The sequence below is a fragment of the Miscanthus floridulus genome, chromosome 18 (assembly GCF_019320115.1).
Source record: "Miscanthus floridulus cultivar M001 chromosome 18, ASM1932011v1, whole genome shotgun sequence".
NCBI lineage: Eukaryota > Viridiplantae > Streptophyta > Magnoliopsida > Poales > Poaceae > Miscanthus > Miscanthus floridulus.
In genome coordinates this window covers 38,575,254-38,601,367 of record NC_089597.1, presented here as the reverse complement: position 1 = coordinate 38,601,367, position 26,114 = coordinate 38,575,254, and the positions used below count along the sequence as shown (strand labels likewise).

The following is a 26,114-nucleotide window of genomic DNA, read 5'->3' as shown; positions in this document are numbered from 1 at the left end:
GAGTCATGCAGACTCTGCAGAGGAAAAATGAGTATGGTACTGTCAGGAGTCCTTCGCAATTGCGGCCTCTAGCTACAGCCAACATTTCCGGGCCTGAAGACGAGCCCAAACAGATCGAGAAACGGACTGAAGAACGTGATGGGCCAAGAAAGCCCAACTACACCCCAGCACCACCCATCCTGGTCCGACACGCTACCTCCGCCTATATATATAAACCTGCCAGGCCCAGTCCTTTCCCTACTCGGCTATCCCGACCGAAACCGGATTCGCGGACCGCATCTGGTCACCCCTAGCAGCCGAGGTTAGCACGCGGCGCCCTGCGGCCATGGAGGACGAGGAGCACGAGGTGTACGGCCAGGAGATCCCCGTCGACGGCGAGGACGTCGACATGGCCGCCGGCGACGACGCCACCAAGGTACCGCTCGGCACCCCTTCACCTCCCGCCGCCGCCGCTTCTTCGTCGCCCAAACCCTAGCGGCGGTACTGACCCCGTCGCGTGCGCAGCTGCAGGAGCTCGACGAGATGAAGCGCCGGCTCAAGGAGATGGAGGAGGAGGCCGCCGCGCTCCGCGAGATGCAGGCCAAGGTCGCCAAGGAGATGCAAGGTTCGGAATCCCCTCTATCCCGTGCGCGCAGCTTTTCCGTGTTAGTTATTAGAGATCTGTATCTCAAGTAGGGTCGTTGCGCAAAACATTTGCGTTGGCTTGCAGCTACTTAGCAGTAGTTGGGAATTCGAGTTGGATCTTGAAGCTATACGATGTGCTGTGGTCACTGTTTCTGTTGATGTGTCGACACTACAATTGTTCGTGAGTTCGTCTATAGTAGGGTGGTTGGGAAATTTGTTTTAATTAACTTGCATCTTTTATCAATGAGTGTTTGCTGATTGCAATAGAAGCCATTTGGTTGTTCTTTAGATTGGACTCGTTGCTTACGATGATTAGTTGCTGTGTTGAACTGTGGATGTAAGTGCAGCACCTGATTTTGATTCACAATCGTACAGGTAATGCTATTACAGGTTGGGACTTGGGGTAGTAGTTTGTTTTGGTAGATTTGGTGTGGGATGGGTGATTATGGCCTACATCTCTCTTTCCTATCCTCTGCTTCTGTCATGTTCAACTACACCCAGTGTGAAACCCACTATGTTATCGTTGTCACCCTGTATCCTAGGAGCTGGAAAGCTTAGTTTGTGATCGGTACAAAGTTCAAAAACGCGCTGTTAGACGCTTGCCTGGGCGCGCTTCAACGCTAGGCAGAGGGTCACCGCCTCGCCTAAGGGGGTACGCGGAGGTTAGGTGGCGTCCCCACCAGATCCAGAGCCGCTGAGTGATGGCGGGTGCCAGCGGAGACGTCGAGCGCGGCCGGGCGCGGCCAGGAGGCAGCGGGCGGTGGCCGGGAGGAGGGCGGGCGGCGGCTGGGAGGAGAGGCCGAGGCGCCTGGCAACGAGCGCGACCGGGAGGAGAGAGGTGCCTGGCGACGAGCACGGTCGGCGGGTGGAGGCAGAGGAGGCGCGCGACGCGCTACGAGCACGAGCAGAGGCGGCAGCGACGGGCGTGCGGCTCGAATTGGCAGGAGCCAGCGAATAAGGTTGGAGTTGGAGTGGGGAAAGTTGAGCTGGACTCTTTGATGGGCCTTTTTTCCCATCTATAAGCCCACTGTTCTGCTTTATTTTTTTCTTTTAGATGTAATATATGTATTTGTATAAAACGCCTAGAAAAACGCCTAGGCTCTATGCCATGGGTCGTCGCCTAGAAACCGCCTAGCGCCTTTTTGAACTTTGGATCGGTATCCCCTCTTTGTTTGTTGGGCCTTTTATTCTGTTGAATAACTTAACCTTTGTGTTTTAGCTGAACTTTTTAGCTTGTCCATACATGTAGGGGCATGTTTGGGAGAGTAAAATGGGCACTTGGTCGTTTTTTTTAGGATTGTAGGCAATCCTATAGATTTGGATCCCAATCCCCCCCCCCCCCCCCCCCCCCCCCCCCCCCCCACCCCCCCCCCTATCCAAACGGCGGCAAGCTTTTAGCCTTGGTTTGATTGCATGCTGTAATATAACTATGTAATCATTCATTTGTTATTTCTCTAACACAACCAATCTTTGATCTTTTTCTGTAGGTGTAGATCCCAATGCAACCACATCTGAAAACAAAGAGGAGATGGATTCTCGGTCGGTATTCATTGGAAATGTAAGTTTTATCTCCTCTTTAAGCAAATTAAGGGGACTTATGTATACTTCAATGGATATATGATATTATTTGGTGGGGGGGTGGCGGGGGCTTAATAAAATATTGATTGTCATTTTCCAGTAGATAGTATGTTTATTTGGCCATGCTCCACTAGAAATCCAATTTCTATGTGGATTGTATTAGTTTGCAGTTCATTAGTAAAAGTTCCATTCTATTTCATTGAACTAGTGCACATATGGTCCTATTCTTATCATATATTTTTCTATTTTTTTTCTCCTTTGTGTTGATTGAACAATGCCAATGGTCGCAGGTTAGTCTGCTGTCATCAAGCCTTTCTATCAAAGTTTTGGCATCTGGTTCAGTCTCAGCACAAGTTCTAGTGTTAGCTTAGTGGGGGAAAGGAAAAAAATCCAAGAAAGAAGTTCTTGAAAAAAGAAAGGAAAAATAGAAAAAAATGATTTGAAAAAAGTAAAAAAAGTATAGAAAAAATGAAAAAAAGAGAGAAATGATGTCATAGGCTAGGAATTATCCCCCAGGGTAGCCAGCAGAGAATGCGTCAGGCACATTCGTGTTACTGATGTGGAATGATATCATTAGCCATGGCATGTAAGTTTGACCTCATTTCTGAGTGTATTGAGATTGTTATATGTTTCTGTAGATGTTCCCCCTGTTATCTTACACTTGACATCTATTGCAATTTATCTATTTCATTAATCCTCTTTCACACTGAAGCAATTTTTATTTGGGACCTTACTGTCCAGTAATCACTAATCATCCATTAGTTGATCTTCCAATATTCTCTTGTCCCTAGTTCACTACAATCCCTAAAGTATCCATTTTATTTCTTGGCATGTTTACTGCATGGCATAGTATAAAGTATAGACATAGTAGATTGTTAAATCATATCAATAACCTGCATCAGTATGTTACGATAGATGAATCCGTCATTGCAGGCACGGCAAATACTTTCCTTGATGTGTGGTTAATAATTTGATCAATTGGATTCTAGGAAATTTTACCCTATTGACACTCCTTATCATGCCATAAAAATGTCATGTATTGGAGAAGATAGATATCCGTATTGATAGATATATACTAGTCTAGTGCTAGTAATGGACTATGTTGCTTTTTAGTCATTGTATATTATGTTTATGGTGTATATTGACAATGTTACTGGTCTGGTTGTAATTTAGCTTGTTTTATGAATGCACAACCTATATGTTTATCATGCTCTGGACCTATCAACTTTCAGCTGGTGTAAGTAAATACGTATTTCATTTTTGAGGGCAACGCATTACACATGTTTCTGACATGTTGCATCAATTCATTTAGTTCAGCTATATTCTGGAAGATGCAAAGTAGATGTGTGCTTTAGTGAAAATTGTTGAACATTAACTTTTGATGCCCTTAAATTGAACTGGTAATTTTGATACGAACTTGCTATGTTGTGCAGTGGCCAGTGGTAATGTGGATTCATTAATTTGTTAACTTTGTAACCACCTTTGAGCATCATTTAAGCAATTTGAGGGACTGCTGATTATCCTAGTTGGAACATACTTTGTGTCACTAAAACCTGATTGAGCAGCTTTAGAACTGTAGCATATATACAGACATAGGAAGTTAATAAAGCATGTGTTTTATAATCAAACTGACGCATCTTTACAAATTCAAGTTAGCTCTGGACTCTGGTTCAGCTAATCTCTCATATGTTATTTGGAGCAGCTGGCTCCAATACTATTTACGTCCATGTGAACAGAGACAGCTTATTAATGCACTGACATATTAGTTGTTTCAAATGAATTATGTATTGTCTGCAAAAATTTAGGTTCGAAGTTTTATTGTATATATGTCTTTTTGTCAGCTGTTTGGTTATTGAAATATGTAACATTACAAGTCCGCTCAACTTCGGTGTAATTGCAACTGCAGGTTGACTATGCATGCACTCCAGAAGAAGTGCAGCAGCACTTCAATTCTTGTGGAACCGTTAACAGAGTGACAATCCTGACTGACAAGTTTGGGCAACCAAAAGGTTTTGCTTATGTGGAATTTGTTGAAGTTGAAGCTGTTCAGGAAGCTATTAAGTTGAACGAATCAGAATTGCATGGTCGCCAACTCAAGGTGTGAATCTTGGTATTTTTTGCTTTTACTAAGAACATCAACATCCGATGGGCGCTTTATACCCATTTTGCACCCATCCCTGTACTCGTCGGGCAGACGGTGGCATGTTGACATTACTACCTTGTTTTCTCATCAGGTGGCACCAAAGAGGACTAACGTTCCTGGGATGAAGCAACCCCGCGGTCGAGGTTTCAATCCCTACCATGGCCACCCCTACATGAGGCCATATGGTTATAGTCCTTATGGCTATGGGTGAGTTGTTTACTTGTTTGCTCAGCTATGCCGGCATTTGACTCTCTTAAAACAAGAAGAGCAGAATGTTGATCATTTCCTTTGGTTTGTTTTTGTTGATGCAGGAGATTCCCCAGATTCCGCCGCCCGCGAAGACCTTATTTTTGAAGCTCGGGTTTCTATATGGTTGCAGAACATGGACGATAATCGGTTAAGATTCTGGAGAAGGCTGGACCTTATTCCCGCGTTCTATTATTTCACACACAGCTTATTCGGGATGTTCTCAGACACGTTGTTTCCATATTGACGATGCTCAAGATTTGTACTGTATTGTTTCAGTTACAGTTATGCAAAACGATTATGATTTAGTCACACGGAAGGTACTGTTGTGATGCTGCCACTTTGTTGCTTGAATAGATTTGAAGCCTGGAATATGATTGTATAAGCTGATGCATTCTTTCTTCACTTCCATATCTGATTTAAGTATTTTCATTCATCGTGTTGTGGTTGTTGGACATCTGGTTTCAGTGTTCTGTAGAGAAACCTCAACCTCGCGTCATTGAGCATTTGAGGCACTCACCTGCAGCCCTTTTTTTTCGTTCCTTTCCAAAAGCATGTATTTAAGCCAAACGACAGACTCAATTCGACAAAATGGCCTGCCTATTCGCCGGAAATGGTGATACGCCTGGAAAAAAAAAATGGCCTAGAACTAGAAGCGGACGGAGGTTCCCCATGTGTGCGCGTCCTTAAGGGTCGCTGCCAGCCAACCGAAGCCCCTCGTGCAGATCCTCGCCTGTGAGCGCGCAGGCCCCCACGGCACGCGACGTCCTGTTCTTGAGGTCGTACAGGCCCAGGCGCTGCCCCACTTCGGAGGGGCTCATCGCGCCTTTCTGCGAAGAAAAAGGAACACCGAACACAGATGAGAGGCGTTGTCTGCCTCGGTTTGCTTTGGATGAGTCACTGATGATTACCATATCCTGCTTGTTGGCGAGCACGAGAAGAATGCTGCTGAGCATGAGCGGGTCCTTAACGATTGCCTGGAACTCCTCCCTGGCAACCCCAATCCGGTCCCTGTCCGTCGAATCAACAACGTATATCTGCGACGACAGATACAAAAGCAGGTAACAGCTTGAGCTGTTCAGCATGACGCGTCCACGCGATTGGCTGTATAGAACACAGAAGATGTGGAAACTGAAAATACCAAGGCGTCCGAGTTGCTCAAGTAGTGCCTCCAGAGTGGCCGCAGCTTGTCCTGCCCTCCAACGCCCCACACCGTGAAGGCCACATTAACTTTCTCCACGTTGAAACCTGCAGCAACAAAAAATATAATTCACGCAATACCTCAATGCTACCATATAGGATATGTGCTAGGATCAACGTAGCTTGAGAGTTGAGATTGTATACCGATTGTCGGCACCGTCGACAGAACTTCGCCGACGTGCAGCCGGTGCAGGATCGTCGTTTTGCCGGCGGCGTCCAGCCCAAGCATCACAACCTACAATAGCAGGACGAGAGCAACTGAATGACCGCACGTCGTCGGCGTTTGACTTTTCTCCCTTTAAAGCACGTCGGTGTTTGACTTGAGCCAACGAAGATTCTGCAATTGGGATGAGATAGGGAGCACGAAAGCCACATTGCATTTCACCGACGGTGGCAGCAGCTGAAACTCGCATTTGAGTCCGTATACTCCCTTCGTCCCTAAATGTCTATCGTTTTCGCTTCCTGAGAAGCAACTTTAACTAAATATATATTAATATTTATGATACATAATTAGTATCATTGGATAGATATTTGAATCTAGTTTTTTTTAATAAATTTATTTGGAAATAGAAATGTTGCATACATTTTCTATAAATCGAGTCAAAGTTATCGGTACGCAAAATCATGGCAAACATTCAGGGACGAAGGGAATAGCACAAGCTCATTGATACTGGATAAAATAATAAGATAAATTAGTTCATTTCAACACACAACAAAGTCGTTGTAGTATAGTGGTGAGTATTCCCGCCTGTCACGCGGGTGACCCGGGTTCGATTCCCGGCAACGGCGTTTTTTTTTGTTTTTTTTTGGCTTTTTAACCTTTTCTTTACTCATTGGCAGCCCTTGATCATCAAACCAACAAAGATGCAGCAGAATCACTTGAACCTTTACGCGTAAAGGTCCATTCTCAAAATAGATTAATTCCTACGACTGCTAGCTCTTTTTTTTAAAAAAAAATTGAATGACTGCTAGTTCTTACCCGGATAAGAGCATCCCTTTTTCCACTAGACCTTAGCCCTGTTTGGTACAGATTATCTGGGAAGCGTTTTCCAGATAAGTTGCACAAATAGAGAAAAAGCGACGGTTAAAATAAGCTGGTCTGATCAAACTTCTGTTTTTTTAAGTACAAATGAGAGCTGTGGGAATAGGCATGGTCAGAATAAACTGCTGAAAAACGTAACGTTTGGCTATAGATTTCACCTTATTTCGACTATAAGCAGCTTATAACCTGTACCAAACAGGCCCCTTCGAATTAGCTGGGGAATATCAGCACCGAACAGCACTACAGGTACAGGGCAGCGTTCACCCACCTTATACTGACACGGTCAACCCTGCCAATGCCCTCACAGACTTCCCATTTCAGACGATGATCATGGTGCGCAATTAGAACATAAACAATACAGTCCCAGCATTGCACAATTAGTTCAGCAAACATACTAAGTTCCGACACCACTGAACCAGTTCATGGCAGTCAGGTTACTTCCTGCTTATTTGTAACTTTGTAAGTATCTCATAAGAAAGCTGAGACCCTAGACCATAGGAGGTTTCCAAATTACCATGTCATACTCGCACCTTGTCGGTGTGATGGTGCATGATTTTCTTACGCCCTCAATTGATCGAGTACAAGCTGGTAGTATTTAGAACTCACGCACAACTGCACAAGCTCACACGGCACACGCGCATTTTACTTAAGCCAGCCAAAATCTGCACTTGGGATGACACAGACTATGGGAGCACGCAAGGCACATTGCACTTGACCGACGCTGCCGGCAGCTGAAGAGCTCGCCCGTCTTGAAAAACTCGTGCTAGATTCGCGCGATTCCAGAATTAGCAAGACTGTAAATGCTTTTGAAAACTAACACGTGTAGATGGGCCTTAGAAAAACAACTGATCAACCAAGTCGTTGTACTTTTAGATGTCTCGCAGCCCTTTGGCATGGCACAAAACCCGCTATTTTGGCCCAGCACGAGCACGACATGGCACGGTGTTTCACGGGCCTAGGCCAGCCTGGCCCGATGCCTAGGGCCGTGCCTGGACCGCTACTCAGGCACACTGGGCGGCCTGGCTCGGCCCAAAATTACAGGTAGGCACGAAGTTAGTCCGGTGACTACCACAGCCTGCTAACAGCCCACTGCGCTACTGCAGCCTACTAACAGCCCAACCACTCCCCCTCCTATACCCTGACCCTAACTTTATTTCCCACTCTCCTATCCCCGCATGCGGCACGCTGCACCCCGCCACCGCACGCCCTCTGGATTCTCGCGGTCGTGGTCGCGAGTCGCGTCACGCGACTCCTCGCCCCCCAGCCCCGCTCGTGCGTCACAGCCCCGCACCCAACAGCACCAGCATCCTCCTCCACACCACCCTCGCGGCGACGTCTCCTCGACACCGTCGAGCACGTAGGCGTCTCTTCCAGTCGCATCGCCCCACGCACCACCGGCCGACCTTGCTTCTACCGGCCGACCTCACTTCCACCGGCCACCTCTTCCAGCGCGGCGGCGTTGAGCGCAGTGAAGGCCTCGAGCCGCTCCTCCTCGCCTCCTCCGGATCAAGCTCGATGGCGTCGGCCTCCTCCTCCGAATCCAGCTCGAGCGGCACCCTCCCCTTCCCCCCCTCTCTCTCACCTATTTTGGGCTACGGGCTAGCCCGACCCATGCCGCGGACCGTGCTTTTCGGGCCAGCCCGGCCCGAAAATTGGCCCGGCAGGCCGTGCCTGGGCCACTGGCCAGGCACGAGGCCTGCTTTGGCACGGCCCGAGAGGCACGACGTGGCGTGCCGGCCTGACCCTCATCGGGCCGTGCCCGTGCTGGGCTGAGCCGGGCCGGCCCGTTGGCCATCTGTAGTTGTAGTATAGTGGTGAGTATTCCCACATGTCACAGCGGGCCACCCAGGTTCGATCCCCGGCAACTGCGGTTTTTTATTATTATTTTTTAACCTTTTTTTTTATCAAACGGCCATCAAGGTCAGAAGTTCTTCTGCCTAACCAGGACAGCCCAACAAGGTTCTCCGGCCGTTGCATAAGGAAAAGATGAACAAACTATCCGATAATTGAAAATCCCGTTCTTCTGCCTAATCAGAACAAACCCAACAAGGTTCTCTCCGGTCTGTTGCCTAAGGAAAAGAAAAAACAGACTATTTTAACTAATGACAATCGAAAGTTCGAAACACAGCTAGTATTAAAACGTTTTTTTGGAAGCGAACCAGACGTGCACTGTACAAGCACGGGAAAAAACAGAGAACAAGCTACTGTACAAGCCCAGGCAGTACCCAGTGTTGGCGAAATGGGGTACCTTGACCACAACAGCCCTTTCCACCAGATCTGGGAAATCAGCATCCGACAGCAATCCAGGGCATGATTAACCCACCTTACATTGACACGGTCAACTCTGCTAATGCCTCGCCGGCTTTGCATTCCAGACGATGATCACGGTGATCAATTCAGCAGAATAGGAAACGATGCAGTCCCTGCATTGCACAACTAGTTCAGCAACATACTAAGTTCTGACACCACTGAAGCAGTTCATGGCAGTCAGGTTACTTCCTGCGCGTTACTAAGCCGAGCCCTAGACAGAACAGAGGAGATTGCAAATTTAGCATGTCATTCCAAAACCCTTCAACCTTTGGATTTCCATCTGGTACACATTCCGCAATTAAAAAGTATATTTCTAGATGACTCCATAAGAATATATCATGCTAAAATAGAGATCCTGGTGCATTGTGAATTTTCCAGAGGTGACAGCCCGCCGAATACCATCGTCCACATGATTAAGGAAGAAGCATGAGCTTGGTGCATTGTGGGAGCAAAAGTCTTGGGAAGCCCTAGTGCACAGCCTGTAATTAGTTTTTAGCTTATGCCTTTCCTTTTTAACTTTGTAAATGCTAGGTTTCATTTCTACAATATCAATATACAAAACTGGTAATCACAAGCCAGTTTTTTAGTCATTTTTTTAATAAAAAAAGAGTATACATCATAGATGGCTCTTGGTCACAGAAATACTAATTCTGCATATGTTTCTTACTATTACTATGTTCTTAATTTCCTAGAGGTGACAAAATATATGCAGATAATTTAGCGAACTAAGAAAATAACACATGAATGCATAATCATGGTCAGTCAAACTATGACAAAAGACAAAATGAGAGACATATGACAGATTTCAAAATTTAAAGATGCAAATTATAAAACTAAAATAAACCCTCTCTATTCCAAATTATAAGTCATTCTGGCAGGTTTTACTATGTATCTAGAAAAACAAAAATGACTCATAGTTTGAAATAAAAAAGACTCATAGTTTGAAATGGAGGTGCAATGTATGGATTCAAAAGGAACCTAAACCTCAAAGAAAGCATAATAAACAAACTACAAAACAATTGTACTATGAAACAAATGATACACTTACCATAGACGAATATGGTGTCTGCTGAAAAGTTGTAAGCTCCTTACTTTTTAATTGAAATGGCTAAGCCTTCACAAGGTCAGAGTTTCAACAGCTGTCATGTATGTTGGATCTACAGTCCATCTGGGGTCTTGGAACATAGTCAAAAGAAGATCAGAGTTTCAGATTCATCTTGATCATTTTTAGAGCCAAATAGCCATCCCCTTTCACTTTCTGAAGATGAAAATATCTCTATCGACCATAACCTAATTTATATGACACTGAAACCAACTTCTTTTCCTTTGGATGTCTCCGCCAATAATTTTCTTGTTCTCTGAGCATCCTCCCATAAACATGATTCTGCATACATGTTTGCAAGCACAGCATAGTTTACAGAACTCTCAGGATCTATACTGAAAAGATTCTTAGCTGCAGTTTCTCCAAGAGGCATGTTGCCATGTACCTTGCAAGCTCCAAGCATTGCACCATACATTGATGACTTGCACTCAGTATTCGTCTTTTGAAGAAGCATCCATGCATCTTCTAACTGACCACCACGAGCAAGAAGGTCAATAGCTGAGCTGTAATGCTTGGCTCTTGGATCAATACCATACTTGCTCATCATAGAAGTGAAATATTCCATCCCTTTGTTCATCATACCAGAATGGCTGCATGCTGATAGAAGAGAAAGGAATGTCACATCATTTGGCTTCACACCATCCTCCTCCATCCTAGCAAAAAGGGTCACAGCATCTTCTCCAAAGCCATGTTGTGCACAGGCAGTAATAAGTGAAGTCCACGAAATCACATTTCGGCTGGGCATTTCATCAAAAGCGCGTCTGGAATCCAAATATTCTCCTGACTTTGCATACATGTCAACAAGAGCATTGTCCAGTGCCAAATCACCCATTGGTTGCATCTTGTGCATATAAGCATGAATTTGTGTCCCGAATTTTACTGGTGCTACATTAGCACAAACACCAAGCAAGGAGCTTAACAGAATACCATCAATTCTTAAGCCCTTTCGATGAATCTTACAGAAGAGCTTCATTGCATCATCACTGTAGTTCCTATCCATGGAGTACCCACTGATCAATGCCGTAGATGACACAAGGTCTGGTTCACACATGGAATCATATATCACCCTCGCACTGCTTAAACTCCGACATTTTGCATAAGAATCAATAAGTGATGCAGTAGCAACCTTTTCGTCCCAATAACCAAGCTTGATGATGCAAGTGTGAATTAGCTCCACATTGAAAAGCACACTGATTGCTCCACATGCCTTTAGAGCACTTCCAAATGTGAAATGGTCAGGTAGCATCTCTGTTAAGTTATTGATGTGAGAGATTGGCAACCCAATGAAAAAAGAGGATATATCATATTGAATTGGTGTAAAAAATCACAGCGCTGTGCTGCTATAAGAAAAATAAAATAAAAAGGGCATGCAGTCACTGAAAAGGATTGCTGTATACAAGTCAAGAATATTCAGCACAGCAGTATCAGTGATTGTATTTTGTCTATTATGTGAGAGAAACAATGTTTTGTTTGGGTACAAGGATTACTTTCTATTTAGATGAACTTAGCTGTACTAATTTGATGTATAGCCATTTCTTTTTTCTAGATATAATTTGATGTAATGATACGCTAAGGTACAAGAGTAAGTGTGGATTGAGTTGCATACAGACAGCAAAGGGACAAAAGAATTCATGATCATACCATCTCTCAGCATTGAAGCAAACAATCCAAGCGCATCACTACAATGCTCCCGGTCCACAAACCCCCTCATCAGGGCATTCCAGGACACCAAGTCTTTCCTCTCCATCTCCGCAAACAGTCGCATCGCGTCCCCCACTGACCCGCACCTCAGGTGCATGTCCATGAGTGCGCTCTGCACAAACATGTCGCCCGCGTGCCTCCCTTTGGCAGCGCACGCGTGCACCTGCTCCCCGCTCCTCGCGCAGCGGGCGCCCGCGCACGCCCTCGCCGCGCTCCCGAACGTGAACTGGTTCGGCCTGGCGCCGGACCGGTGCATGAGCGCGAACAGCTCCAGCGCCTCCTGGGGCCGGCTGTTCTTGGCGTACCCGGAGACCATGGCCGTCCAGGACACGACGCTCCGGTGCGGCATCCCGTCGAACACCGCGCGTGCGGCCGCGACGTCGCCGAAGTGGGAGTAGAACATGACCAGCTTGGTGCTCAGGTGGAGGTCCGGAGGTGATGAGGCGGAAGAAGTGATGATGGCCCGGTGGTGCACGGACTTGCCTTGCCGGAACGCGTTAGCGCCGATGCAGCTCTGGAGCAGGAGCAGGGAGGAGTAGAGCGCGGCGGCGGATTTCGGGGCATTGACATGGCTCATTGTTGGCGCGTGCTGTACTGCTGTTTAATACCAACAGGTCTATCGCATCCTGCTGCCTGTGTTGAGGTCGCGCGGGAAAGTAGCAGGAGAAGGTTGCCGCAGTCGAGGTAGACAACGGCGCTGGTGGCGGCTTGCTTGTGTAGCAGGGTCCGTTGAAACGCATGGGGACTGTGGTGCGGTGGCACGCGGTGCGGTAGAGCTGTAGAGCAGCTGCGGCCTCCGGGTCGCGGCATAAAAAAACACGGGCGGTAGACCGGTAAGTTCATAGTTGTGGTTTTTCTGCGTTGCGCGGTGAGAAATGAGAATCATGGTATCACGATGCCTTTGGTGAGATTTTTCGATTCTCGCGGCGGGCCGGCTGCATATTTGATTTTAATCACAGAAGATAGCTCATACAAAATTTATAGAAATATGTTCGTTTTTATGAAAAAAAAAGAAAATAGAAAGTTTTCCACCATTCCAAAGAAGCCTAAAATGCCATTGTAGAAAAGAAACTCAAAATGGGGTCATAGATAGACCTGCTTATGGTCACTCGATGCGCTTAGAAAAACTCTGCCCCGCTAAATCGCTAATGCATCAGATTAGGTCAGAGGTATGTTTTTGACTCATGGACGACCTAGCCCCAAAAAACATGACCTAAAATAGAAAAAAAAACTTGAGAAATAGCCCGACAACGTTGGGTCAAACTCAAACTCAGGCCTAAAATTCTGATTTGACCATTTTTCCAGTCCAACCCAGATTCTAGTCACAGAATGCTTAACATCTCATTCTAGGTCCTCAATATTTTTTGGAACTTTGGTCCTCAACATTAAAGTCTCTATCAAATAGTAATATTAAAATAAATAGTGGTTCTTTTGTGCAGTCTCACACACAGAGATGGAGCTTAGTTGAGACCAAGCTGGGCTATGGCCTGCTTTATCTAACTGATTCTCCACTAAATAAATAGTAATTTTAGCATTGTTCATGGTGATTATAGCTTAGTTTAGCTAGACCTGACCCTCCTATTTGCTTTTGTCAAGCTCTGCCTGATGAGGTCCTGTTCGTTTCGCTGAAAAGCCAGGCTGAAAAGTACTGTTCGCTAATTTGTTGTAAGAGAAAAACACTGTACCATGGCTGATAAGTTAGGTTGTTAATTCAAGCGATTGGAGGAGGGTGTTTTTAAAAACCATGTTACCGAAAGGTATATACATTTGCATTGTTTATTCAAGAGATTCAACGTGTATCTACTATAATTAAATGGCATTCTTAGAACGAGGAACATATTTCATTTTAATAACGCATATTGAGGTAACTAGTACGAACTTGTTCTGTTGTGTTCTTTGGATTTCATCTATCCATTCATCAATTACACAATAACGCATAACATAGAATCAAATTTCAAGAAGAGGATGAGGAAATGCTGCTGCTGCAAGCGTTATGGACTCTCGGTTTGGTTCTTGCCCTTCATATCTGCGAGTTACAACCTGCATTTAAAACAATGTTTTATGTTGTTTTCGTTTCTCGTTTGGGAAATAAGTTCTGGAAACATAGAGCGAAGCCATATTTGCTACTAGGACCATAGATTTTATGGTCAATCTAATGTCTTGGTTAACAAATAAGATGGTGGCTGTGTTTATAAGTTACAAGTAACACAGTGCTCCCATGGCAGAGGGGCTAAAAGGGGGCTTCATGGGCTCGGCTGCGCGGGGGGGAGGGGGGGGGGGGGGTACTATATTTGTTCCTGGTTGTAGTCATTGTGGCTTAGACATATGTTTACAAACATAAGGTCTACGTGGGACATATATATATGTACTAGAAATCTTGGGGCGCGGCGTTCCGCGCCATCTTTTGAGTTGACCAGCCCTGATTTCCATGAATTACATGGGCTTGCCTTTTCTGAAAAAATAGATGTATGTATCCCAAGTTATGAACTTGGTTTTAAATTGATCAGATAACTTTTTGTACAACGCATTGATCTCTAATACTCTGGCTACAATTTTCATTTGAACCTTTTATATACTTCAGAACTATGCAAAAGTATTGAAAGTAGTAGGGTACCAAAGGTTTTTTTTTTCTTCTCTATTAACATTTGCATCACTTTGTGCCTCTAGCATTTCTATTTTTGTTTCTCTTCAACAATGAAACCTGATATCTTGAATAGATGAGATGTTATTTGGCCTGACAATTCGTCTTTTATTTTGACTATAAGTGTGTGTTGGTGAATAGAATACATCTCAAATGATAAGACGAATGATGCATTACTAGACATACACAGAGAACACACATTTCAAGCGGTGCAAGATGTCGACTATTGTCTTAAGTAATAATTAAATTTAAAAAAAAAGTTCATCTAGGACTTCTTCCAGAATGTTACCAACAATCAAATGTAGAAACTCGGTCATGCTTTAGAATTTAAATTTCAAAATAATGGTCTATCATTATGATGGCTTGTAGTTAGTTTCTTAACCTGTCTTAGTGATAAACTGTTGCTGGGAATATAATTAGCAACTCCTGTGAAAAACACCCAATATAACAGGGACAATACAAAATTAAAAAGGAAAGAAAAAGGAATCCTTATTGGGGTGATCACAATGAATAGTGCATGATAATGTTTTGTTCTTTTGTTTTATGATGAATGCACTTATCCAGTAGCAGTCTTGTTGGACCTCAACTTGGACAACCTGGTCATGTCCACGAGCTAATTTACTTGTGGTGGTGCTACTGCAAATTAGCAAACAAACAAAAGTGTTGTTATTGTAAGATTATCAAGATTTGAATGTGATAGTTTAATCCTCGGCTTGCTCCTGGGGCAGTAAGTGTGCGCTCTGTTTGATTGCTCCCCTAGCAAGCTGTGAACAAAACTGTTACGTAATGGGGAAACAATTTACCTCAAAACTGTAAGTAATTGTCAGAAATTTGATTTAATGGCAAGTACCTGTAAGTAGGTAAGAATAAAAGGTATAATAAGAAGGAATGTTTAAATTGTTTAATAGATTGCAAGTAAGACATATTTAAAATGTACTGTAAAACTAACACATTCAGAATAGAATGGTTTCATAGCCTAATCTTTTAAATTAGCATGTTGTCACATATATGAACAATTCATTTTAGCATGATGTTTTTTTTTCTCTCGATCACGCAAAAGGTTTGCGTGTCTTTGTATTAAGGTAGAGATAAAATTTAATACAACACGCCTTAGCAGCGCCCTAGGAGGTTAGAAGAGTTTTACATGGACGCTCAGACTCTCCCTAGTGTCACATATATGAACAATTCATTTTAGCATGATGTCACATATATGAACAATTGATCAGGTGGTACTCTGAATGAATAACTCATCAAGATGTGTTGCAAAATAGAAATAAAAAAGTAATGATAACAATAGTATTCTAAAAATGACCTCATGCTTATGAGTCTTGAGAGAGAATTATCGCATAATATTTGTTTTGCAATGGTGTAGTTGGAGATGTAGTATTCAAACCAGCGATACAGGAGTGCATACGAGTAAAATATAGAGGCAAGCTCTTGTTAAGGAACTACAATAAAACACAACCCTTTATCTATGTGTAGAATCCCAGTTTTTTCAAAGAGTTTTTTGACCATTGTAATCAACATTGTTGTACTATATTTGTTCCTGGTTGTAGTCATTGTGGCCTAGACATATGTTTACAAACATAAGGTCTACGTGGGACGTATATATATGTACTAGAAATCTTGGGGCGCGGCGTTCCGCGCCATCTTTTGAGTTGACCAGCCCTGATTTCCATGAATTACATGGGCTTGCCTTTTCTGAAAAAATAGATGTATGTATCCCAAGTTATGAACTTGGTTTTAAATTGATCAGATAACTTTTTGTACAACGCATTGATCTCTAATACTCTGGCTACAATTTTCATTTGAACCTTTTATATACTTCAGAACTATGCAAAAGTATTGAAAGTAGTAGGGTACCAAAGGTTTTTTTTTTCTTCTCTATTAACATTTGCATCACTTTGTGCCTCTAGCATTTCTATTTTTGTTTCTCTTCAACAATGAAACCTGATATCTTGAATAGATGAGATGTTATTTGGCCTGACAATTCGTCTTTTATTTTGACTATAAGTGTGTGTTGGTGAATAGAATACATCTCAAATGATAAGACGAATGATGCATTACTAGACATACACAGAGAACACACATTTCAAGCGGTGCAAGATGTTGACTATTGTCTTAAGTAATAATTAAATTTAAAAAAAAAGTTCATCTAGGACTTCTTCCAGAATGTTACCAACAATCAAATGTAGAAACTCGGTCATGCTTTAGAATTTAAATTTCAAAATAATGGTCTATCATTATGATGGCTTGTAGTTAGTTTCTTAACCTGTCTTAGTGATAAACTGTTGCTGGGAATATAATTAGCAACTCCTGGGGGGGGGGGGCTACTATATTTGTTCCTGGTTGTAGTCATTGTGGCTTAGACATATGTTTACAAACATAAGGTCTACGTGGGACGTATATATATGTACTAGAAATCTTGGGGCGCGGCGTTCCGCGCCATCTTTTGAGTTGACCAGCCCTGATTTCCATGAATTACATGGGCTTGCCTTTTCTGAAAAAATAGATGTATGTATCCCAAGTTATGAACTTGGTTTTAAATTGATCAGATAACTTTTTGTACAACGCATTGATCTCTAATACTCTGGCTACAATTTTCATTTGAACCTTTTATATACTTCAGAACTATGCAAAAGTATTGAAAGTAGTAGGGTACCAAAGGTTTTTTTTTCTTCTCTATTAACATTTGCATCACTTTGTGCCTCTAGCATTTCTATTTTTGTTTCTCTTCAACAATGAAACCTGATATCTTGAATAGATGAGATGTTATTTGGCCTGACAATTCGTCTTTTATTTTGACTATAAGTGTGTGTTGGTGAATAGAATACATCTCAAATGATAAGACGAATGATGCATTACTAGACATACACAGAGAACACACATTTCAAGCGGTGCAAGATGTCGACTATTGTCTTAAGTAATAATTAAATTTAAAAAAAAAGTTCATCTAGGACTTCTTCCAGAATGTTACCAACAATCAAATGTAGAAACTCGGTCATGCTTTAGAATTTAAATTTCAAAATAATGGTCTATCATTATGATGGCTTGTAGTTAGTTTCTTAACCTGTCTTAGTGATAAACTGTTGCTGGGAATATAATTAGCAACTCCTGTGAAAAACACCCAATATAACAGGGACAATACAAAATTAAAAAGGAAAGAAAAAGGAATCCTTATTGGGGTGATCACAATGAATAGTGCATGATAATGTTTTGTTCTTTTGTTTTATGATGAATGCACTTATCCAGTAGCAGTCTTGTTGGACCTCAACTTGGACAACCTGGTCATGTCCACGAGCTAATTTACTTGTGGTGGTGCTACTGCAAATTAGCAAACAAACAAAAGTGTTGTTATTGTAAGATTATCAAGATTTGAATGTGATAGTTTAATCCTCGGCTTGCTCCTGGGGCAGTAAGTGTGCGCTCTGTTTGATTGCTCCCCTAGCAAGCTGTGAACAAAACTGTTACGTAATGGGGAAACAATTTACCTCAAAACTGTAAGTAATTGTCAGAAATTTGATTTAATGGCAAGTACCTGTAAGGAGGTAAGAATAAAAGGTATAATAAGAAGGAATGTTTAAATTGTTTAATAGATTGCAAGTAAGGCATATTTAAAATGTACTGTAAAACTAACACATTCAGAATAGAATGGTTTCATAGCCTAATCTTTTAAATTAGCATGTTGTCACATATATGAACAATTCATTTTAGCATGATGTTTTTTTTTTCTCTCGATCACGCAAAAGGTTTGCGTGTCTTTGTATTAAGGTAGAGATAAAATTTAATACAACACGCCTTAGCAGCGCCCTAGGAGGTTAGAAGAGTTTTACATGGACGCTCAGACTCTCCCTAGTGTCACATATATGAACAATTCATTTTAGCATGATGTCACATATATGAACAATTGATCAGGTGGTACTCTGAATGAATAACTCATCAAGATGTGTTGCAAAATAGAAATAAAAAAGTAATGATAACAATAGTATTCTAAAAATGACCTCATGCTTATGAGTCTTGAGAGAGAATTATCGCATAATATTTGTTTTGCAATGGTGTAGTTGGAGATGTAGTATTCAAACCAGCGATACAGGAGTGCATACGAGTAAAATATAGAGGCAAGCTCTTGTTAAGGAACTACAATAAAACACAACCCTTTATCTATGTGTAGAATCCCAGTTTTTTCAAAGAGTTTTCTGACCATTGTAATCAACATTGTTGTACTATATTTGTTCCTGGTTGTAGTCATTGTGGCCTAGACATATGTTTACAAACATAAGGTCTACGTGGGACGTATATATATGTACTAGAAATCTTGGGGCGCGGCGTTCCGCGCCATCTTTTGAGTTGACCAGCCCTGATTTCCATGAATTACATGGGCTTGCCTTTTCTGAAAAAATAGATGTATGTATCCCAAGTTATGAACTTGGTTTTAAATTGATCAGATAACTTTTTGTACAACGCATTGATCTCTAATACTCTGGCTACAATTTTCATTTGAACCTTTTATATACTTCAGAACTATGCAAAAGTATTGAAAGTAGTAGGGTACCAAAGGTTTTTTTTTCTTCTCTATTAACATTTGCATCACTTTGTGCCTCTAGCATTTCTATTTTTGTTTCTCTTCAACAATGAAACCTGATATCTTGAATAGATGAGATGTTATTTGGCCTGACAATTCGTCTTTTATTTTGACTATAAGTGTGTGTTGGTGAATAGAATACATCTCAAATGATAAGACGAATGATGCATTACTAGACATACACAGAGAACACACATTTCAAGCGGTGCAAGATGTCGACTATTGTCTTAAGTAATAATTAAATTTAAAAAAAAAGTTCATCTAGGACTTCTTCCAGAATGTTACCAACAATCAAATGTAGAAACTCGGTCATGCTTTAGAATTTAAATTTCAAAATAATGGTCTATCATTATGATGGCTTGTAGTTAGTTTCTTAACCTGTCTTAGTGATAAACTGTTGCTGGGAATATAATTAGCAACTCCTGTGAAAAACACCCAATATAACAGGGACAATACAAAATTAAAAAGGAAAGAAAAAGGAATCCTTATTGGGGTGATCACAATGAATAGTGCATGATAATGTTTTGTTCTTTTGTTTTATGATGAATGCACTTATCCAGTAGCAGTCTTGTTGGACCTCAACTTGGACAACCTGGTCATGTCCACGAGCTAATTTACTTGTGGTGGTGCTACTGCAAATTAGCAAACAAACAAAAGTGTTGTTATTGTAAGATTATCAAGATTTGAATGTGATAGTTTAATCCTCGGCTTGCTCCTGGGGCAGTAAGTGTGCGCTCTGTTTGATTGCTCCCCTAGCAAGCTGTGAACAAAACTGTTACGTAATGGGGAAACAATTTACCTCAAAACTGTAAGTAATTGTCAGAAATTTGATTTAATGGCAAGTACCTGTAAGGAGGTAAGAATAAAAGGTATAATAAGAAGGAATGTTTAAATTGTTTAATAGATTGCAAGTAAGGCATATTTAAAATGTACTGTAAAACTAACACATTCAGAATAGAATGGTTTCATAGCCTAATCTTTTAAATTAGCATGTTGTCACATATATGAACAATTCATTTTAGCATGATGTTTTTTTTTCTCTCGATCACGCAAAAGGTTTGCGTGTCTTTGTATTAAGGTAGAGATAAAATTTAATACAACACGCCTTAGCAGCGCCCTAGGAGGTTAGAAGAGTTTTACATGGACGCTCAGACTCTCCCTAGTGTCACATATATGAACAATTCATTTTAGCATGATGTCACATATATGAACAATTGATCAGGTGGTACTCTGAATGAATAACTCATCAAGATGTGTTGCAAAATAGAAATAAAAAAGTAATGATAACAATAGTATTCTAAAAATGACCTCATGCTTATGAGTCTTGAGAGAGAATTATCGCATAATATTTGTTTTGCAATGGTGTAGTTGGAGATGTAGTATTCAAACCAGCGATACAGGAGTGCATACGAGTAAAATATAGAGGCAAGCTCTTGTTAAGGAACTACAATAAAACACAACCCTTTATCTATGTGTAGAATCCCAGTTTTTTCAAAGAGTTTTCTGACCATTGTAATCAACATTGTTGTACTATATTTGTTCCTGGTTGTAGTCATTGTGGCCTAACATATGTTTACAAACATAAGGTCTACGTGGGACGTATATATATGTACTAGAAATCTTGGGGCGCGGCGTTCCGCGCCATCTTTTGAGTTGACCAGCCCTGATTTCCATGAATTACATGGGCTTGCCTTTTCTGAAAAAATAGATGTATGTATCCCAAGTTATGAACTTGGTTTTAAATTGATCAGATAACTTTTTGTACAACGCATTGATCTCTAATACTCTGGCTACAATTTTCATTTGAACCTTTTATATACTTCAGAACTATGCAAAAGTATTGAAAGTAGTAGGGTACCAAAGGTTTTTTTTTTCTTCTCTATTAACATTTGCATCACTTTGTGCCTCTAGCATTTCTATTTTTGTTTCTCTTCAACAATGAAACCTGATATCTTGAATAGATGAGATGTTATTTGGCCTGACAATTCGTCTTTTATTTTGACTATAAGTGTGTGTTGGTGAATAGAATACATCTCAAATGATAAGACGAATGATGCATTACTAGACATACACAGAGAACACACATTTCAAGCGGTGCAAGATGTCGACTATTGTCTTAAGTAATAATTAAATTTAAAAAAAAAGTTCATCTAGGACTTCTTCCAGAATGTTACCAACAATCAAATGTAGAAACTCGGTCATGCTTTAGAATTTAAATTTCAAAATAATGGTCTATCATTATGATGGCTTGTAGTTAGTTTCTTAACCTGTCTTAGTGATAAACTGTTGCTGGGAATATAATTAGCAACTCCTGTGAAAAACACCCAATATAACAGGGACAATACAAAATTAAAAAGGAAAGAAAAAGGAATCCTTATTGGGGTGATCACAATGAATAGTGCATGATAATGTTTTGTTCTTTTGTTTTATGATGAATGCACTTATCCAGTAGCAGTCTTGTTGGACCTCAACTTGGACAACCTGGTCATGTCCACGAGCTAATTTACTTGTGGTGGTGCTACTGCAAATTAGCAAACAAACAAAAGTGTTGTTATTGTAAGATTATCAAGATTTGAATGTGATAGTTTAATCCTCGGCTTGCTCCTGGGGCAGTAAGTGTGCGCTCTGTTTGATTGCTCCCCTAGCAAGCTGTGAACAAAACTGTTACGTAATGGGGAAACAATTTACCTCAAAACTGTAAGTAATTGTCAGAAATTTGATTTAATGGCAAGTACCTGTAAGGAGGTAAGAATAAAAGGTATAATAAGAAGGAATGTTTAAATTGTTTAATAGATTGCAAGTAAGGCATATTTAAAATGTACTGTAAAACTAACACATTCAGAATAGAATGGTTTCATAGCCTAATCTTTTAAATTAGCATGTTGTCACATATATGAACAATTCATTTTAGCATGATGTTTTTTTTTTCTCTCGATCACGCAAAAGGTTTGCGTGTCTTTGTATTAAGGTAGAGATAAAATTTAATACAACACGCCTTAGCAGCGCCCTAGGAGGTTAGAAGAGTTTTACATGGACGCTCAGACTCTCCCTAGTGTCACATATATGAACAATTCATTTTAGCATGATGTCACATATATGAACAATTGATCAGGTGGTACTCTGAATGAATAACTCATCAAGATGTGTTGCAAAATAGAAATAAAAAAGTAATGATAACAATAGTATTCTAAAAATGACCTCATGCTTATGAGTCTTGAGAGAGAATTATCGCATAATATTTGTTTTGCAATGGTGTAGTTGGAGATGTAGTATTCAAACCAGCGATACAGGAGTGCATACGAGTAAAATATAGAGGCAAGCTCTTGTTAAGGAACTACAATAAAACACAACCCTTTATCTATGTGTAGAATCCCAGTTTTTTCAAAGAGTTTTCTGACCATTGTAATCAACATTGTTGTACTATATTTGTTCCTGGTTGTAGTCATTGTGGCCTAGACATATGTTTACAAACATAAGGTCTACGTGGGACGTATATATATGTACTAGAAATCTTGGGGCGCGGCGTTCCGCGCCATCTTTTGAGTTGACCAGCCCTGATTTCCATGAATTACATGGGCTTGCCTTTTCTGAAAAAATAGATGTATGTATCCCAAGTTATGAACTTGGTTTTAAATTGATCAGATAACTTTTTGTACAACGCATTGATCTCTAATACTCTGGCTACAATTTTCATTTGAACCTTTTATATACTTCAGAACTATGCAAAAGTATTGAAAGTAGTAGGGTACCAAAGGTTTTTTTTTTCTTCTCTATTAACATTTGCATCACTTTGTGCCTCTAGCATTTCTATTTTTGTTTCTCTTCAACAATGAAACCTGATATCTTGAATAGATGAGATGTTATTTGGCCTGACAATTCGTCTTTTATTTTGACTATAAGTGTGTGTTGGTGAATAGAATACATCTCAAATGATAAGACGAATGATGCATTACTAGACATACACAGAGAACACACATTTCAAGCGGTGCAAGATGTCGACTATTGTCTTAAGTAATAATTAAATTTAAAAAAAAAGTTCATCTAGGACTTCTTCCAGAATGTTACCAACAATCAAATGTAGAAACTCGGTCATGCTTTAGAATTTAAATTTCAAAATAATGGTCTATCATTATGATGGCTTGTAGTTAGTTTCTTAACCTGTCTTAGTGATAAACTGTTGCTGGGAATATAATTAGCAACTCCTGTGAAAAACACCCAATATAACAGGGACAATACAAAATTAAAAAGGAAAGAAAAAGGAATCCTTATTGGGGTGATCACAATGAATAGTGCATGATAATGTTTTGTTCTTTTGTTTTATGATGAATGCACTTATCCAGTAGCAGTCTTGTTGGACCTCAACTTGGACAACCTGGTCATGTCCACGAGCTAATTTACTTGTGGTGGTGCTACTGCAAATTAGCAAACAAACAAAAGTGTTGTTATTGTAAGATTATCAAGATTTGAATGTGATAGTTTAATCCTCGGCTTGCTCCTGGGGCAGTAAGTGTGCGCTCTGTTTGATTGCTCCCCTAGCAAGCTGTGAACAAAACTGTTACGTAATGGGGAAACAATTTACCTCAAAACTGTAAGTAATTGTCAGAAATTTGATTTAATGGCAAGTACCTGTAAGGAGGTAAGAATAAAAGGTATAATAAGAAGGAATGTTTAAATTGTTTAATAGATTGCAAGTAAGGCATATTTAAAATGTACTGTAAAACTAACACATTCAGAATAGAATGGTTTCATAGCCTAATCTTTTAAATTAGCATGTTGTCACATATATGAACAATTCATTTTAGCATGATGTTTTTTTTTTCTCTCGATCACGCAAAAGGTTTGCGTGTCTTTGTATTAAGGTAGAGATAAAATTTAATACAACACGCCTTAGCAGCGCCCTAGGAGGTTAGAAGAGTTTTACATGGACGCTCAGACTCTCCCTAGTGTCACATATATGAACAATTCATTTTAGCATGATGTCACATATATGAACAATTGATCAGGTGGTACTCTGAATGAATAACTCATCAAGATGTGTTGCAAAATAGAAATAAAAAAGTAATGATAACAATAATAGTATTCTAAAAATGACCTCATGCTTATGAGTCTTGAGAGAGAATTATCGCATAATATTTGTTTTGCAATGGTGTAGTTGGAGATGTAGTATTCAAACCAGCGATACAGGAGTGCATACGAGTAAAATATAGAGGCAAGCTCTTGTTAAGGAACTACAATAAAACACAACCCTTTATCTATGTGTAGAATCCCAGTTTTTTCAAAGAGTTTTCTGACCATTGTAATCAACATTGTTGTACTATATTTGTTCCTGGTTGTAGTCATTGTGGCCTAGACATATGTTTACAAACATAAGGTCTACGTGGGACGTATATATATGTACTAGAAATCTTGGGGCGCGGCGTTCCGCGCCATCTTTTGAGTTGACCAGCCCTGATTTCCATGAATTACATGGGCTTGCCTTTTCTGAAAAAATAGATGTATGTATCCCAAGTTATGAACTTGGTTTTAAATTGATCAGATAACTTTTTGTACAACGCATTGATCTCTAATACTCTGGCTACAATTTTCATTTGAACCTTTTATATACTTCAGAACTATGCAAAAGTATTGAAAGTAGTAGGGTACCAAAGGTTTTTTTTTTCTTCTCTATTAACATTTGCATCACTTTGTGCCTCTAGCATTTCTATTTTTGTTTCTCTTCAACAATGAAACCTGATATCTTGAATAGATGAGATGTTATTTGGCCTGACAATTCGTCTTTTATTTTGACTATAAGTGTGTGTTGGTGAATAGAATACATCTCAAATGATAAGACGAATGATGCATTACTAGACATACACAGAGAACACACATTTCAAGCGGTGCAAGATGTCGACTATTGTCTTAAGTAATAATTAAATTTAAAAAAAAAGTTCATCTAGGACTTCTTCCAGAATGTTACCAACAATCAAATGTAGAAACTCGGTCATGCTTTAGAATTTAAATTTCAAAATAATGGTCTATCATTATGATGGCTTGTAGTTAGTTTCTTAACCTGTCTTAGTGATAAACTGTTGCTGGGAATATAATTAGCAACTCCTGTGAAAAACACCCAATATAACAGGGACAATACAAAATTAAAAAGGAAAGAAAAAGGAATCCTTATTGGGGTGATCACAATGAATAGTGCATGATAATGTTTTGTTCTTTTGTTTTATGATGAATGCACTTATCCAGTAGCAGTCTTGTTGGACCTCAACTTGGACAACCTGGTCATGTCCACGAGCTAATTTACTTGTGGTGGTGCTACTGCAAATTAGCAAACAAACAAAAGTGTTGTTATTGTAAGATTATCAAGATTTGAATGTGATAGTTTAATCCTCGGCTTGCTCCTGGGGCAGTAAGTGTGCGCTCTGTTTGATTGCTCCCCTAGCAAGCTGTGAACAAAACTGTTACGTAATGGGGAAACAATTTACCTCAAAACTGTAAGTAATTGTCAGAAATTTGATTTAATGGCAAGTACCTGTAAGGAGGTAAGAATAAAAGGTATAATAAGAAGGAATGTTTAAATTGTTTAATAGATTGCAAGTAAGGCATATTTAAAATGTACTGTAAAACTAACACATTCAGAATAGAATGGTTTCATAGCCTAATCTTTTAAATTAGCATGTTGTCACATATATGAACAATTCATTTTAGCATGATGTTTTTTTTTCTCTCGATCACGCAAAAGGTTTGCGTGTCTTTGTATTAAGGTAGAGATAAAATTTAATACAACACGCCTTAGCAGCGCCCTAGGAGGTTAGAAGAGTTTTACATGGACGCTCAGACTCTCCCTAGTGTCACATATATGAACAATTCATTTTAGCATGATGTCACATATATGAACAATTGATCAGGTGGTACTCTGAATGAATAACTCATCAAGATGTGTTGCAAAATAGAAAT

The 26,114-nt window shown here is 40.4% G+C and overlaps 3 protein-coding genes and 1 non-coding gene across 7 annotated transcripts; 2 read left to right on the top strand and 2 right to left on the bottom strand.

Moving 5' to 3' along the window:
* Nucleotides 1-248: 248 nt before the first annotated feature.
* Nucleotides 249-4,977, top strand: LOC136522450 (polyadenylate-binding protein 2-like). Its single transcript, XM_066516269.1, has 6 exons — nt 249-415; nt 505-604; nt 2,112-2,182; nt 4,109-4,300; nt 4,437-4,552; nt 4,657-4,977. The coding sequence occupies exons 1-6, from the start codon at nt 326-328 to the stop codon at nt 4,697-4,699; spliced, it is 612 nt and encodes a 203-aa protein (XP_066372366.1). The 5' UTR covers nt 249-325; the 3' UTR covers nt 4,700-4,977.
* A 300-nt stretch (nt 4,978-5,277) lies between these two features.
* On the bottom strand, nt 5,278-6,154 carry LOC136522451 (uncharacterized). Its single transcript, XM_066516270.1, has 4 exons — nt 5,936-6,154; nt 5,733-5,839; nt 5,503-5,628; nt 5,278-5,421 (listed from the first exon to the last, which is right to left on the bottom strand). Exons 1-4 carry the CDS (start codon nt 6,018-6,020, stop codon nt 5,278-5,280), a joined length of 462 nt encoding a protein of 153 aa, XP_066372367.1. The 5' UTR covers nt 6,021-6,154.
* Nucleotides 6,155-6,508: 354 nt separating this feature from the next.
* Nucleotides 6,509-6,580, top strand: TRNAD-GUC (transfer RNA aspartic acid (anticodon GUC)). The gene has a single exon. It is a non-coding gene; the product is annotated as a tRNA-Asp (tRNA).
* Nucleotides 6,581-8,947: 2,367 nt separating this feature from the next.
* Nucleotides 8,948-12,662, bottom strand: LOC136522916 (pentatricopeptide repeat-containing protein At3g20730-like). 4 transcript variants are annotated; one of them, XM_066516714.1, is made up of 4 exons: nt 11,887-12,662; nt 10,631-11,493; nt 10,192-10,527; nt 8,948-9,256 (listed from the first exon to the last, which is right to left on the bottom strand). In XM_066516714.1, exons 1-3 carry the CDS (start codon nt 12,521-12,523, stop codon nt 10,420-10,422), a joined length of 1,608 nt encoding a protein of 535 aa, XP_066372811.1. In that variant the 5' UTR covers nt 12,524-12,662; the 3' UTR covers nt 8,948-9,256; nt 10,192-10,419. The 4 variants fall into 4 exon arrangements, with proteins under 4 accessions (XP_066372811.1, XP_066372808.1, XP_066372809.1 ...); XM_066516711.1 differs by having other exon boundaries at nt 10,192-11,493; XM_066516712.1 differs by lacking the exon at nt 8,948-9,256 and adding an exon at nt 9,442-9,622 and having other exon boundaries at nt 10,192-11,493.
* Nucleotides 12,663-26,114: the final 13,452 nt, after the last annotated feature.